This window comes from Lampetra planeri, chromosome 19 (genome assembly GCF_965212315.1).
Source record: "Lampetra planeri chromosome 19, kcLamPlan1.2.h2, whole genome shotgun sequence".
Classification (NCBI taxonomy): domain Eukaryota; kingdom Metazoa; phylum Chordata; class Hyperoartia; order Petromyzontiformes; family Petromyzontidae; genus Lampetra; species Lampetra planeri.
The window spans coordinates 2980251-2993097 of NC_136125.1; the positions used below are offsets into that span (position 1 = coordinate 2980251).

Sequence of the window (12847 nt, forward strand, 5' to 3'; positions counted from 1 at the left end):
ACACACAGAAACCCATCGACTTACACGCACACAAACACATGGACTCACACACAGACATCGACTTTAGGGACACACATGTAGTTTCTGCACACGAACATTATAATTGTAATATTAGGCAACGTATTAGTTGAATAATAGTAAACAATGATACAGAGTTGTTATGTGCACACAAACATCATTGTAATATTTGTAAAGGTATTTGTTTAATAATAGTAAACAATAAACCTGAGTTCTTAGCGAAAGATGCAATAAAATAGTACTTTACACTGGTGTGGTGCCGCCTCGTCCCGTGCAGAGCCCGCAGCCTCGCCTAGATTGGCACGCCGGAGGAGGTGAGACATTGCCAGGCTGCGGGCTGGGCCGCTACCCCCGCCCCCCCACCATCCCCTCGGCCGAGGCAGAATAATACTATGTAAGCGCTTTAATAATATTAAATTAATATCTAAGGACTTTATAGCAGTAACTGCACGCATTGGGGTGGGGGGGGAGAGGACATCACACTGAAGATAAATCGGCAGTGTGATGTGTATATTTTTTCCATGTTAAACGCGTAAAAGAAAATGTCCCCCGTGAGCTGGAGCGAACGCGCATCACTTGGCAGGGTCCGCCCCCCCCAGGCAATTGTCGTGAGTTGGTACGGTCGATGTCGCGCAATAAGTAAATTATTCAAATAAGAATGCCATTATATCGTTAATTAAACGACTTTAACATGTACGGACGTGAAAACGTAATAGCCTATTCCCACCACGGGGCTTAGGGCGTGCCGACTGGCAAATTATTTCGGTCTTAAACCCCACCGTCCGAGAGCCAAATCCCCCGCAAGCGCGAGCGCGCGGAGACTTTTATATATACGAGATGATGATGATTTCAATTGTCAATAGTAGCTTTAGTGTAAAGGTGTTCTGTGTTTTTGTGCTGTTTTTAGATTTTAGTGCTGGTGTTTCAGTGTTTTACGATGTATTGGCTTTCATGCCGTTGTACTTAGTGTATTGCCTGTAAGTAGAATTATTGTTGGATATGTGGATGTGGATTAACTGAATCCTTTCATAATGTTGTGGAATTTCACTCCTGGCACAGGACCATCAACAAATAAGTGTTTCCCCATGCTCTTGTGAGTATGGAGGCACATTGACTTCTTTGGTTGCTGTAGTTATTGTGTGTTGTCTTTGTGGTAAGTAGTGTGGCATGCTGCCAGGGTTCAGTGTCACTAATCGTAGTGTTTGTATGTGTGTATGTTGAACTACTTTCGCACCATGCATAGCCAGCCGCACTAATCGAAAGTGCGGGGGAAGGACAACAAACTAAACACGAAAAGCAGTTTTAAAGAAATGAGTTTTCAATCAAGATTTAAAAGTGCATAGCTACAGTGGCTTCCTAATATTAGAAGGAAGAGCGTTCCAGACGGCTGCAGAAGCACATCCGGAAGCGCACAATGCAGTGACCTTTGTTCGATGGGGAGCCAAAAGTCGCTGCGAGGATGACCGGAGTTCGCGTGATGGTTTTATGTTCCTTAACGTGATCAGCAAGGTATTGTGGTTGATTTGTGCCTTAGAGCTGACACCAGGTGCAGCAGGAGGCATCCCCTTACCTGGGGTGATCCACAAAGAGGGCCTGGTGCTTGAGGGCCGCAAGGGAGCAGAACTCAATGAGGTAGTACCAAACAGCACTGCACAGCCACATCGATGCACACTTACACCAGATTGCACCTTGTTTTGTATTCATGCTCATAATTCAATCGGTACATTTCCCTGTGCCAGAGCATTTAGCAAAGAATATCGTTAGTCCATGGAGACCGAGAGATTTATTTTTTGTTGCCATGTTTCTACCACCATTGGGTACAAGTCCAGGTGGTCAGGCCTGGAGCACATCCACAGCAGCCCTACTGTGTCTGCTTTCTCATTTTAATTATTGAACTGCATCCTTATTACCTGCGCTGTCACTGGAATTGATCTCTTGGTTTGGCGTCGGCAATGCTTTTTTGCGAGGGAAAAAATAAACTGCAGAAAGTTACAGATAATATCAGCTGAGGACAACATAACCTTCGGCAAGCACGCGTAAGTTATAACAATTGTTATTTTAATATTGCTTCCTTATGGCCATCGTGGGTGGGGAGGGGCCGGGTGGGACTGAGCAGAAACAGCTGAGTCCATTGAGCCCCATGGCTCATAGGATGTGGGAATGCCGATTGCAGCTGTGACGCTGATCCTAGGCTGCCAAGCCCGCTTGCCACAATGGTCTTTGGAAATGTAGTATCGTTGGCCTGGGTAGCCAGACCTTAGATACTTAGTGAGATACCCTTTTCAATGTAATTACGACGATACATTTCATAATTTGGGATTTGTGTCCATTACACAATCACACCATGGCTTATTCTCATCAGTGTTGTCACAGGGTCATCAATGTGCGCTTTGCAACAGACTTTGGTAATTGTCTGCAGAAAATACCCAGCAGCTGTGGGAATGAAACCGGCGACTCCACGCAAGCTGGCTCAGTTGCGAGCACGCTGACCACTAGGCTTTCCAGCCGACTAAGTGTACGTTTTTCACAACACTCGGAAGCACTGTGATGCGCAGTATCACGTCTCTAATTCCCTGTCCTCATTAACTGCTGTGGGGTCTCACAGGTGCTCAACTGGAGGCTTTTGCCAGAAGATCACCCGCGCTATGACCATCCGCCACCCCCATCATGCATTTATGGCTCCCAGCATCTGCTACGCATGTTTGGTGCGTTACCATACGATACAGATGCCTTGCACAGCACTCCCAGCAACTCCGACCCAGCTTAACTATTTGCTAGGAGTACATCATCATCTGAGAATAGATTATGCCTTTGCTGCTTTGCAGCCTGGCCTCTTTCCAAACAGTTTAAATGGTACACCATAGGTGAATTGCAGGTTGCGTGTTGTGGCCTAAAGTGTGGGTATGCCCTCCTCCTTCAAGATGTGTGGTCAGTGTGGAGAAGGGTAGGCCAGGTACCCTCTAGACAGACTCTGTAGAACTCCATTTTGTGTTAGCCCATGAGCAAGAAATTGCAAGGCCTGCACCTGTTTTTTTTATGTAATCAGGTTTCTGTAACAAAGTCCCCATTGAAAATGAGCATTTATTGCCCAATGGGTCTTACCTGTGCCAAACTTAAGCTAAATAACCTAAACCTTAACATATTTAATCACTAAGGCCAACCCAGTATTCTATATTAGCAACTACAGCTCGTATAGAGTGCCCATTGTTGATGTTAACAACACTCAACTGTTACGTCCAAAAAATACAATACTATTGACCAAATTCCCAATTAGTGAAATTACTAAACTTAGCTAAGCATAGTAAAAAAAATGTTCATGCCCTATTCAAACGGGTATAAGTTGTGTTCATTCCTATTTACATCCCTGAGCCATTGGTTTTAAGTCTACATTGTATGTATATTGAACTGCTTTCGCGCACCATACGTGGCCCACCATGCTAATCGAAGGTGCATTGTTATGGCAGGGGCAAGTCACACTGCACAATTACTCTTGACTTTCCACAAAGTGTACTCACTTTATTAACTACAGAAAAATCAAGATACTCAGCAGCTTTCAATTATGAGCCGCGTGCTCAATGCACAGTACCACCTGGCTGGTTTAAGTGTAGAGCAGTGCACTTGCCATGTGTTGGAGATGGCACTCGTTCACACACGTGTGTGTGTGCGCGTGCATGTATGATCGCACAGTGAAGCTTCCGGAGCTGTTGGTGAAGATGAATCTACCAGAGAAGAATCTCAAGGCCCTTTTAAAACATCTTGAGCTCTTCCTCAGGCAAGGCAGATGTAACAGTTGTGCAGATTGCTTATACCGCCTCTTTAAGACTGTGAACGGGACGAAAAATTTACATCAATAAATTATTTGTGCATTATTTGATTGCTACAACTTTCTACAAAGCATACAGCTATTGCTAAACTTAACCCAACCACTATGACTGTTATCCATTTCTTTACTGTGTTTCAATGATGTTTATAAAGTGTAACTTTAATCTAACATTCAAGGGGCTAGGAAAATAAGACATGTCTGGGAAGATTTTGGATTAGAGAAAGCCATTTTGTGCCATAAAAATAATGGATGCAATGCTTTTTGCTCCTACTCTGCTTTTTGCTCTTTTTTACTTTCTGCTTCTCTAAGGCTGCTTATCTCTTTAAAGATTACATCTCACTCAATTCTTTTTTTGCTGGATCTGCTTATTTCTCAATACATCTCCTTGTCATCCATGCCATGTCTCTTTGGACCTCACTCCATAAGTCTTCATGCTGCGTCTTTTTCTGTTTGTCTCGCCCCATATATCTCCATGTTGGGTTTATGTTTCTCTTATTCCATGCATCTTTTGTTCCACGTGATTCGAAGGGCACGAATGACGCTTCGTTAGTGTCAGACCACATGGAGAGAAGTTGAGAAAGGCAAATGCAGTGAATATGTGGATGAGAGGGGCAGACGGCACTAGAAATGCTTCAAACGACTTCGGGACAGCACAAAGATACACGGAATAATAGAGGCAGGGATACAGCACGGAGATGTATAAGTACTGATTGGCTAAAACATCTTAATAGAGAACTGCGGAACAATAGTTGTTGCCAGCTCATCGCCTGGTAGCCTTCCAGCTTGTCTGTGGTTCCTCAGCAATTGTGAGATGCATTTTCCATGATCAACAATGCTGTTTAAACATTTTAATTATTATATATTTTTAGATCCATTGAGTGAAAGAAGAAGTGCGTCACTATGCTGTGTAACTCAGCACATTATTGTTTGACAAATTTACCAAATAAAAAAAAGCTAAACAATTATTGTAAAATGGTCGGGACAGACTTGAGTTACATGCAGGGAAATGTGAGATGGGGGGGGGGGCTTGTAGCAGAAATATTTAACATTCATGGCATCTGTGGAGATTTTTTTTAGGACCTAAGAATTAGACAATAGGTACAGGGGAAAAATAACAGGAGCATTATCTATAAAATAGTGTAGGACTTGTGCATACATATATCAATTTATTTTTCTTGCCTAAATGTTTAACTTGGCTTGCTACATATTTGGGGAAAAATAGGAAAGTAAACAATATCCCCATTGCGCTAAACTCCTGTTCACTTGAATGTATGAAAAGTTGCCATCTGTATTTTAAAGCACTATGGATTTCTTCCAGCAGGTTTTTGGCAGATTACCAAGAGGACTTTTTTCCAGAATCGGCTTATGTTCCAGCCTCGGAGGCTTACTACAGCAGCAAGCATGCCGCCACTATCTTTTGACGCTCCATCCGAGGCAAACACGAGCCCGCTTGCCTTGTGTTGCCTTTTACCGTCAGCAGCCTCTTTTTGAAAACTCCCAGTGCCACCTTAACGCCTGAAATGCCCTCCGCCATTTCTTATCAGTGTGCTCCTCAAGCAGCGCATTATGACATTCCACGTGAGCACCTCTTGACATGACTCAGCATCGCCACCAACATCCGGTGGATAGTTGTGAACTCACCACTTTGACCTCCCCCACTGGATGCCCCTCAAAGCTACTGATGGCACCTTTCAACTCCCAAAACGTTCGGCTGCTCTTCTCCCGTCTGTTGCTTCTCCCAATACCTGTGGAAGTATTGCAGCAGGAGTGGCCTTGTTAAGGGGGACATCGGAGGTGCAGGAAGCTTGAATGGGTGACAATTATACCTCTTTGTACATACTCGACAAATGAGCCAGAGCTGCGGTGGCAAAAGGCACCGGCCAACAGCGTTATCAAAAACATGCGCTCCGTACACCCACCTTTACACAGGTTTGTAATGTCATCTCGTTTCTGATGATGTGCAGTTGGAATGCTGCCCTTGGTACATTTCGCATGTTCTGACCACTGAGCAGGAAGTGACATTCCACAATTGCCTTCCTCGCCCTTGGAAGAGGGGTTCTACAGAATCAGCAAAGTGTTTGTGTTCTTTTTCGTAACAATGGACTTCAAACCTTCACTTCACGCTTGTGTGTCTTTACCACATTGCAAGTGTAACGACAGATTGACATGGTTACAGAATCCATTTAAATCTAGAGTTAATGGTGCAATGTCATTGTTGCTTGAAAAGGGTGTTTATTTTATAATAGCACGTGATTCTGTGGATGAATAATGAAAAAAAAATGCACAAGGCTATGAAAAACAGAATTGTCCATCTGGATGACCTCAACGTTATTACGCTGTTGGCTCCATATCATCTCACAATCCACCTGTAAATGAGTGAACATAATCGCAATATTAGTGTTAAGCTGACATGGTCATCGATTAACAATCGCAACTCGAGCATGTGAATTGACCAATGCTGTGAAAAATGGTCTGAACTGTAGCCCATCTGTAACCTGGCACCTTGCATCCCTTTTGTCTGCAATTCCAGCAACATTTATTTTGGGGTTTTTTTCCCCCCCAAACACTCATCTGTGGTTAAATGTGTTGGAAAAAATGCATCAATGTAACATTATTCTTCTCTACTGCTGTGTTTCATTGAGCCTGGCAACTTCGATTTTCTTAACCTTTGTTTGAAAGGCAAGTTCGAGTAAATTACCGGCAAAAATACTTTTGAACAATACAGCCCCCTTGGAATACTTAACATGCAGCAACACCTGGCAATGATGATCGGGAACGGTGAACGCCATAACAAATAGTATGCTGAGGTTTTGAAATGGCATCAGGACCAAGATATGTTTTGTATATTTAAATATTTGTTGTGCTTTGATTAGGTGCCATACTTTTACGAGCAATAACTACAATGTATTCGCCACCACTTTGTCCTTTCAAGTTAATGTGTTCGCTTTTTTAAACGTTCGTTTGTAAACCAATATGCGAAAGAGCCCTGTATGTTCTTGCCATCACGGCTGGACAATCGAATCATCAATATAACATTTAAAATAAATGTGTTTTTGTGGCCACTGATGCAGATATATTTAAGTGTTAAAGATAAATTTTGTGCTTCAGTAATATTTGCACTTAAATCCTAGTTTAACCAAATTTGGCATAAAGTTTATTTCCTGAAATTACCAACTGCAGGTCTATAAAGTTCCTGAATATTTGTCCCTTCATCAGGGACACTAGCTCACAGGGAGTGAAAATATAATCTTGTGCACCAACAGGTTATCCCATGAGTCACAGCACCACACTAGATGAAAATGTAAATAACTGAGCACAAAAGCATAATCTACCTGGTACTGTAATTATCACCTGCACAAGTTTCAGCAGAGCTCTAGGTCAGTGTTATTGACTAATGCAAGCTTTTTGTTATTTGTGCTTATGCACCACTGCCAATGCAATATCAGAAAAAAAACATTGCTCTACGGTGTGGGTTGATGCGATATTATTCGGTTATGGCGTCCTTATGTCATATCAGACTGATGTTTATTCATCGCTACCAATTAAGATCTGCTGCCATATTGCAGACTGCCTGTTTTTCCCCCAAATTGCTTCACAATAGCAAGTGGAGACTTTCAGCCACACTTCCTCTAGTTTGTCATTACTGCATCCCAGAATTTATCGTCCACTCACGCAACACAACCACTGTGATGCATGAATCATCAAAATCTGCCCCACACTCCCAACACTTGTATGTGGTGAGATAAAAAAAAACGAGTTATTCGAATCAGGAAACATTTTAATGTAACGTCCATAATTAAATTTGAACACTTAAATAATGTAGACATGTTTATTTGTACAGGATATCTTTGATTTGCATTAGGATGGAAATGCAACGAGCCATCAGTGTTTACTGAATGATGTGCACACAAATCAAGGCAAACCACTGCGGACATCTGTAAAGGCTTAGTCTGCAATTCAGTAGCTAAGGTTAGACAGCTGTTTTGGTGATTCTTGCAACTGTGATGTAAACAATGTGAGTGAAGGTAAATAAAAAAAAATGTAAAGTCCCATCTGTTGATTCAGGGTCTTTTTTATTTGTAAACTTAAGGTATTGTAATTTAAAAACATGATTTTTGTGCTTGTTAAAATGAACAAACCACCCTTGTACAAGAGATATGCATAATCTTAGCATTCAAAATAATATACATTACTTTATGATTTGAGCTCCATTGTAGGGTGTGGACAAATCTGCAAGCAATAAAGGTAGTCATCCCTGCAGCCGACGAGCAGGCAGTCCCCCCATGCAACGGGCGAGGAGAACACTTCCCCCGGCAGTCTGTAGGAGCATACAGGATTCCCCTGCTCATCAAGCACACACACCAGCCCATCTGTGCCTGCCGCTACTACAAATCCAGCTGGGCAGACCTGGCAATGCACTTCGGTGGGGCCACTAAGGCCAACTGAGGTGCCTGGGTTTACAATTGGAATTGGAGGCAGTTCGTGGCTTGTGAATGAGCCTGTCGATGCAACGGTGTTATATTGCAACAGGCAATGTATAGCATATTTTTTTCTGGTATTATGATCCACAGCAGCTCCTGTCAGGGGGAATCTCTCTTCAGACCCCTTCACTAAACCAATGGAATCTTCCAAAATGGTCCCAGGTTGCCACGTTGTGCCAGTGGTGTATGCACTTTTTGCATCTTTTTGAAAATCCAACGCTGTTGGCGAAACATCCGTACTTGTGGATTTAAGAACACGGTCTCCATCCGTTGCCGGATTATGACCGTGAACGATATCCTCCGAGCCACCGTAACACGTGATTCGGCTTCTTGAAGGTTGAACAGCGATGAGGTGTCCAATGCATACCCAGGTGCACGGCGTCGCATAGACTGGTGCGCCGAGCTGGTGCTTCCACCGCAGCTCCCCGCTCGCCGACACCGCATACACGCTGCCATCGTGCGATCCGAACACCACATCCAGGAGATTTCCCACAATGCACGGCGACGAGAAGACTGGTCCATCCGTCCGGAATTGCCACATCTGCAGCAACAACCAACGAGCACCACGTCCGTTTCCACCCACTGCAGTCGGTGACCTTGGATGGTAACTTGGAAGATAATTTAAATGTATTCAGGAGCACGTGAACATTTTATGATTGGCCATGGAGATGGAGTATTATCATCACACTTGATTACCCAGGAAAGCCTCACTGAGTTAGAAAACTTTTTGAGGGCCCTAATTTGTTAGCAGAAGGAAGCGACAATTGTTATGCTTTTTTGTAAATAATCCAATTTCCAATTTTTTGTAAGTAATCCAATTTCCAATTTGGACCATGAACCACCACTGGTTGCAATCTTCTGCAACCAGCGGTGGACGCACTATCCACTGGTCGGTATTATGTATATGTACTGCACTGATTTGTTATTCGATTTTTATGCAAACTCCATTAGAAAGCTGGATAGCTAAACAGTCATTGTGTTTCCCAATAAGTTCGTTTGGATGGACAGCGTTGGTTCAGTTTACACAACTGAACTGCCGAAGCATGCCACATGCTTTAAAGTGGATGCAAAAGTAAGCACGGATGAATCGGTAGAGCTGGTAAATCTCACAACCCTGTGCCTGGAATCGCAAATCCATTCTTAAAACAGAATGTGATTCTTAAAACAGAATGTGATTCTTAGAGGCGGGGGGGGGGGAGCTGCGCAGAGGCCACTGTGGCATTCAGGTATTAAGGGAGGGCCCGTTGGGGCCTGGCCGGCCTGGGTATGGTCATGGATTGTGCCAATTCATTACAATCCTGGGAAGGGTGAATCATTACATTCCGGACTAGGTAAGCCTAGCGGGAAGGCAGGCATTAGTGGCAGGTGGAATGTTTATCAGGGTGCCAGGTTGTATTAGTCTGTCACCTTGTCTCCCACGTGGCTGAAGGTGTACAGACTCCCATCTACGCAGCCAACACACACATATGCACAGGAGCACGCCGGCGAGGAGAACAGAGGTTTCCCACAGTCGCGACTCCACAGCATGGCACCATCGTCCTGCGACACACAAAGAACGCACACTGCATGCCTGTACACGCCTGTACACGCACGTAGCAGCGACTGGCGAGTCGTACCACAGCTAGTCGGGAAACACGCTCTATGGGTGACCTACAGCATAGGGGACAGAAGAGTCAGCATGGCAATGTAGATATGCCCCCTACTGCGTAGGGGCCAGGGGAGGCGGTAGTGTAACGGTTAGCATGCTGCACTCCAAACCCGGTTGCTCGAGTTCGATTCCTACTAATGGCTAGATTATCTGAACCTGGGCCTCTTCTAGATCGACTCAGCCTCAAATTAGTACCTGGTGCGATGTGTAAACATTGCCACTGTGGAGACAAAGGTGACCGGGCGTGGTGCTGGCCACCCACCCCGTGTACCGTGCCGGCTTTCACAGGTGCTTGCTAACAGCACTTGCCACAACAGTCTGTTAAGGCTATACGGGGGATCTTTGTCTTTGAACTTCTTTCGCACCTTACGTAGCCAACCGTGCTAATCGGAGGTGTGGGGGAGACAAAAAGCAGTTCTCAAGAAATACGTTTTCAATTCAGATTTAAAAGTGGATAAGCTCCAGTGGCTTCCTAATATCGGAAGGAACAGCGTCCCAGACGGCCGCAGAAGCGCATCTGGAAGCGAACGATGCAGTGACCGACGTGTGCACTCACCGGATTCACGGCCAACAGACGGCCTCCCAGCGTGCCGACGTATGCGGCGCGTGGGATGAGGCTCACGCAGGGTGACGAGAACACGGAGCCCCCACCACAGTGCAGCCGCCACACGCACATCTCGTCCTGCGACACACGGCATTCCCGGGTGCCTGCGGTCAGTACGGCCCCATCGCACGCTAACGCGCTCATACGTGAAGGTGACGGTGTGAAACGCATGTACTCCATGGCAGCCATAACCTTCGCGAATGCGTGATCATACATAGCCATGCAATGTCATAATTAATTACAAACTGGTATTGCTGCTTGGCTTCTATTGCATATGTTGAATGCCTGCTGTTATCTGCATGATTATCCTAAACTGTTTTGAGCCAAACGTGCACCAACATATTATCAACTTAGCCTTGACGTATAGTTGATAAGGTATTGCATTGTACTTATAAAAGGCCGAGACAGCAAACAACACTGAACCTCGCTGCCTTTACCTATTTTCGTCTGATGTTCATATACGGAGCACATTTCTCATTTGAGGCCAAGTCAATGTAGAAGCCCAGACCTGGTTCGGATACAAAATGACACTGGCATTGTCCGGGGCCACAGATTGAACCCAGATGTGCTGGGATCATAGCTTTCACTATGCTACCACTGCCCAAATATACACTGCATACAGAAATACGATACACTCACACACAAGATGGCTAGGTCGCTCGGTGAGGCGAGTGTCTTGCAAGAGCAGTGACCTGGCACTGCTGGAATCCTGGGTTTCAAAGTGGGCAGCCATCCGTGATTTACATCACGTTCTCAAGTGTAGTGAGACAATGAGCTCAGCGTGTCACCAATTCTCACAGACACACACAAAAGCTATCATTACATTCGTTATCTCACAATAGCCAACCTTTTGTTGCTCTTTCCTGTGCACATGAAAGGTGTGTCCCAATGATATATAAATCGGCCTCATTAAGTTATTTCAGAAGTGGTTCTGCGATGCCATCATACTATAGCTGTTCTCTGACGCAGCAGTGATATGACAGTGATGGCACAACTGGAGATAAATGGGAGAAAAAAATATAAAATACTGTAAGTGTAAGGAGTACACCCTCCAAGTGATTAAATCTTGCAGAGCTAGACAAACTATGAGACTTGAAACTGGTGGAGGCTGGGTGGCTCAAAGGTCAGAGGTCAGAGCACAGAGCTGATAGCGCCAAGATCCTGGGTTCGAATCCAGGCAGCCATCTGCGATTACATCAGCTCACTAGACTTGCGATTCTCAAGTCTATTGAGCTGTTGGTCTCAGTCCGGTCACCAATGACGGCACTTAATTTGGCTAAAGTCAAGTTCTGAGAATTATCGTGTGACAATCATTACTTTCACATGCGCAGATGGACCTCAGAGGCTGCTCTGTGATAGCCTATTCCGTGGACCATTATCTAAACATGATGGTTTGCACTGCTGTACGAGAGATCCGATTGGATTCTTCATCACATTATGTGACACTAATAGCACAACTGGGATAAACCTGTGGGGTGGGGGGGGAAATATTAAAACATGTTATAAAAGACATGAAACTGGGGAATGCAGAAAAGAGCAGTGTGGCCAGTGGTGGGCAGAGCACCGAGGGACGGAGGGCGTAGAGCAGCTGGTCGTGGGAGCCGACGAGCAGCGCGCCGGAGACGGGGTCCAGGGCCGGGGAGCTCTTCACGGGGCCCCCCGTACGGAAGGCCCACGCCACGGCGCCCGAGTCCGCTCGCAGCAGGTACACGCAGCCATCGTAACATCCTGTGAGCGCACACGCCATTGAGCACTTGCCTCAACACTCGTCCACGTGCACGAGCCCACTTTCCAACACAGCGCTGTACACACACCGGAGGCGTGGCGATTTGACTTGATGATTTTCCGTTCGAGCTCTGTAGCTTTAAATCATCTCGATTGAAAACGAATTTCTTGAAAACTGCTTTTTGTGCTTAGTTTGTTGCCCTTCTCCCACACCTTCAATTAGCACGGTTGACTACGCACGGTGCGAAAGAAATTCAACATACATACCACGCAGATCCATTACTGCATTGAATTGCTAGATCGATTCATTCATGATCTGAACTGTGACCCAAAACCGTGAAATTGAATTGAATCATTGAGGCGGTGAATTGTTATATCCACGTTACACACAGCAACCGAGATTCAACAGTACCTTTACTCTGCTCACTACTGCATCATTCACATCAGCTCTATTCACCTTCTAGATATGTAAAATTTAAACTCCCATTAATTCAGACGGTTGCTGCAATGCTATTCTTTCGCACTGGCTAAACAGGCTACAATATATC

General features: G+C 44.9%; 2 protein-coding genes across 13 annotated transcripts in view; one reads left to right on the top strand and one right to left on the bottom strand.

Moving 5' to 3' along the window:
• Positions 1 to 7893, top strand: part of MSL3 (MSL complex subunit 3) — a 35119-nt gene extending 27226 nt beyond the window's left edge. For 7 of the 8 annotated variants that reach the window (XM_078602749.1, XM_078602748.1, XM_078602743.1 and 4 more), the window contains 5 exons: positions 1553 to 1650; positions 2438 to 2533; positions 2624 to 2723; positions 3706 to 3790; positions 5163 to 7893. In XM_078602749.1, coding sequence (XP_078458875.1) covers positions 1553 to 1650; positions 2438 to 2533; positions 2624 to 2723; positions 3706 to 3790; positions 5163 to 5262 — 479 coding nt within the window. In that variant the 3' untranslated portion in view covers positions 5263 to 7893. The remainder of the gene's footprint in view (positions 1 to 1552; positions 1651 to 2437; positions 2534 to 2623; positions 2724 to 3705; positions 3791 to 5162) is intronic. The other variant, XM_078602742.1, reaches the window with a different exon arrangement.
• A 2-nt stretch (positions 7894 to 7895) lies between these two features.
• Positions 7896 to 12847, bottom strand: part of AASDH (aminoadipate-semialdehyde dehydrogenase) — a 41736-nt gene continuing 36784 nt past the window's right edge. For 4 of the 5 annotated variants that reach the window (XM_078602739.1, XM_078602737.1, XM_078602738.1 and 1 more), the window contains 4 exons: positions 12139 to 12302; positions 10527 to 10652; positions 9730 to 9861; positions 7896 to 8863 (listed from right to left, as the gene is read on the bottom strand). In XM_078602739.1, coding sequence (XP_078458865.1) covers positions 8036 to 8863; positions 9730 to 9861; positions 10527 to 10652; positions 12139 to 12302 — 1250 coding nt within the window. In that variant the 3' untranslated portion in view covers positions 7896 to 8035. The remainder of the gene's footprint in view (positions 8864 to 9729; positions 9862 to 10526; positions 10653 to 12138; positions 12303 to 12847) is intronic. The other variant, XM_078602740.1, reaches the window with a different exon arrangement.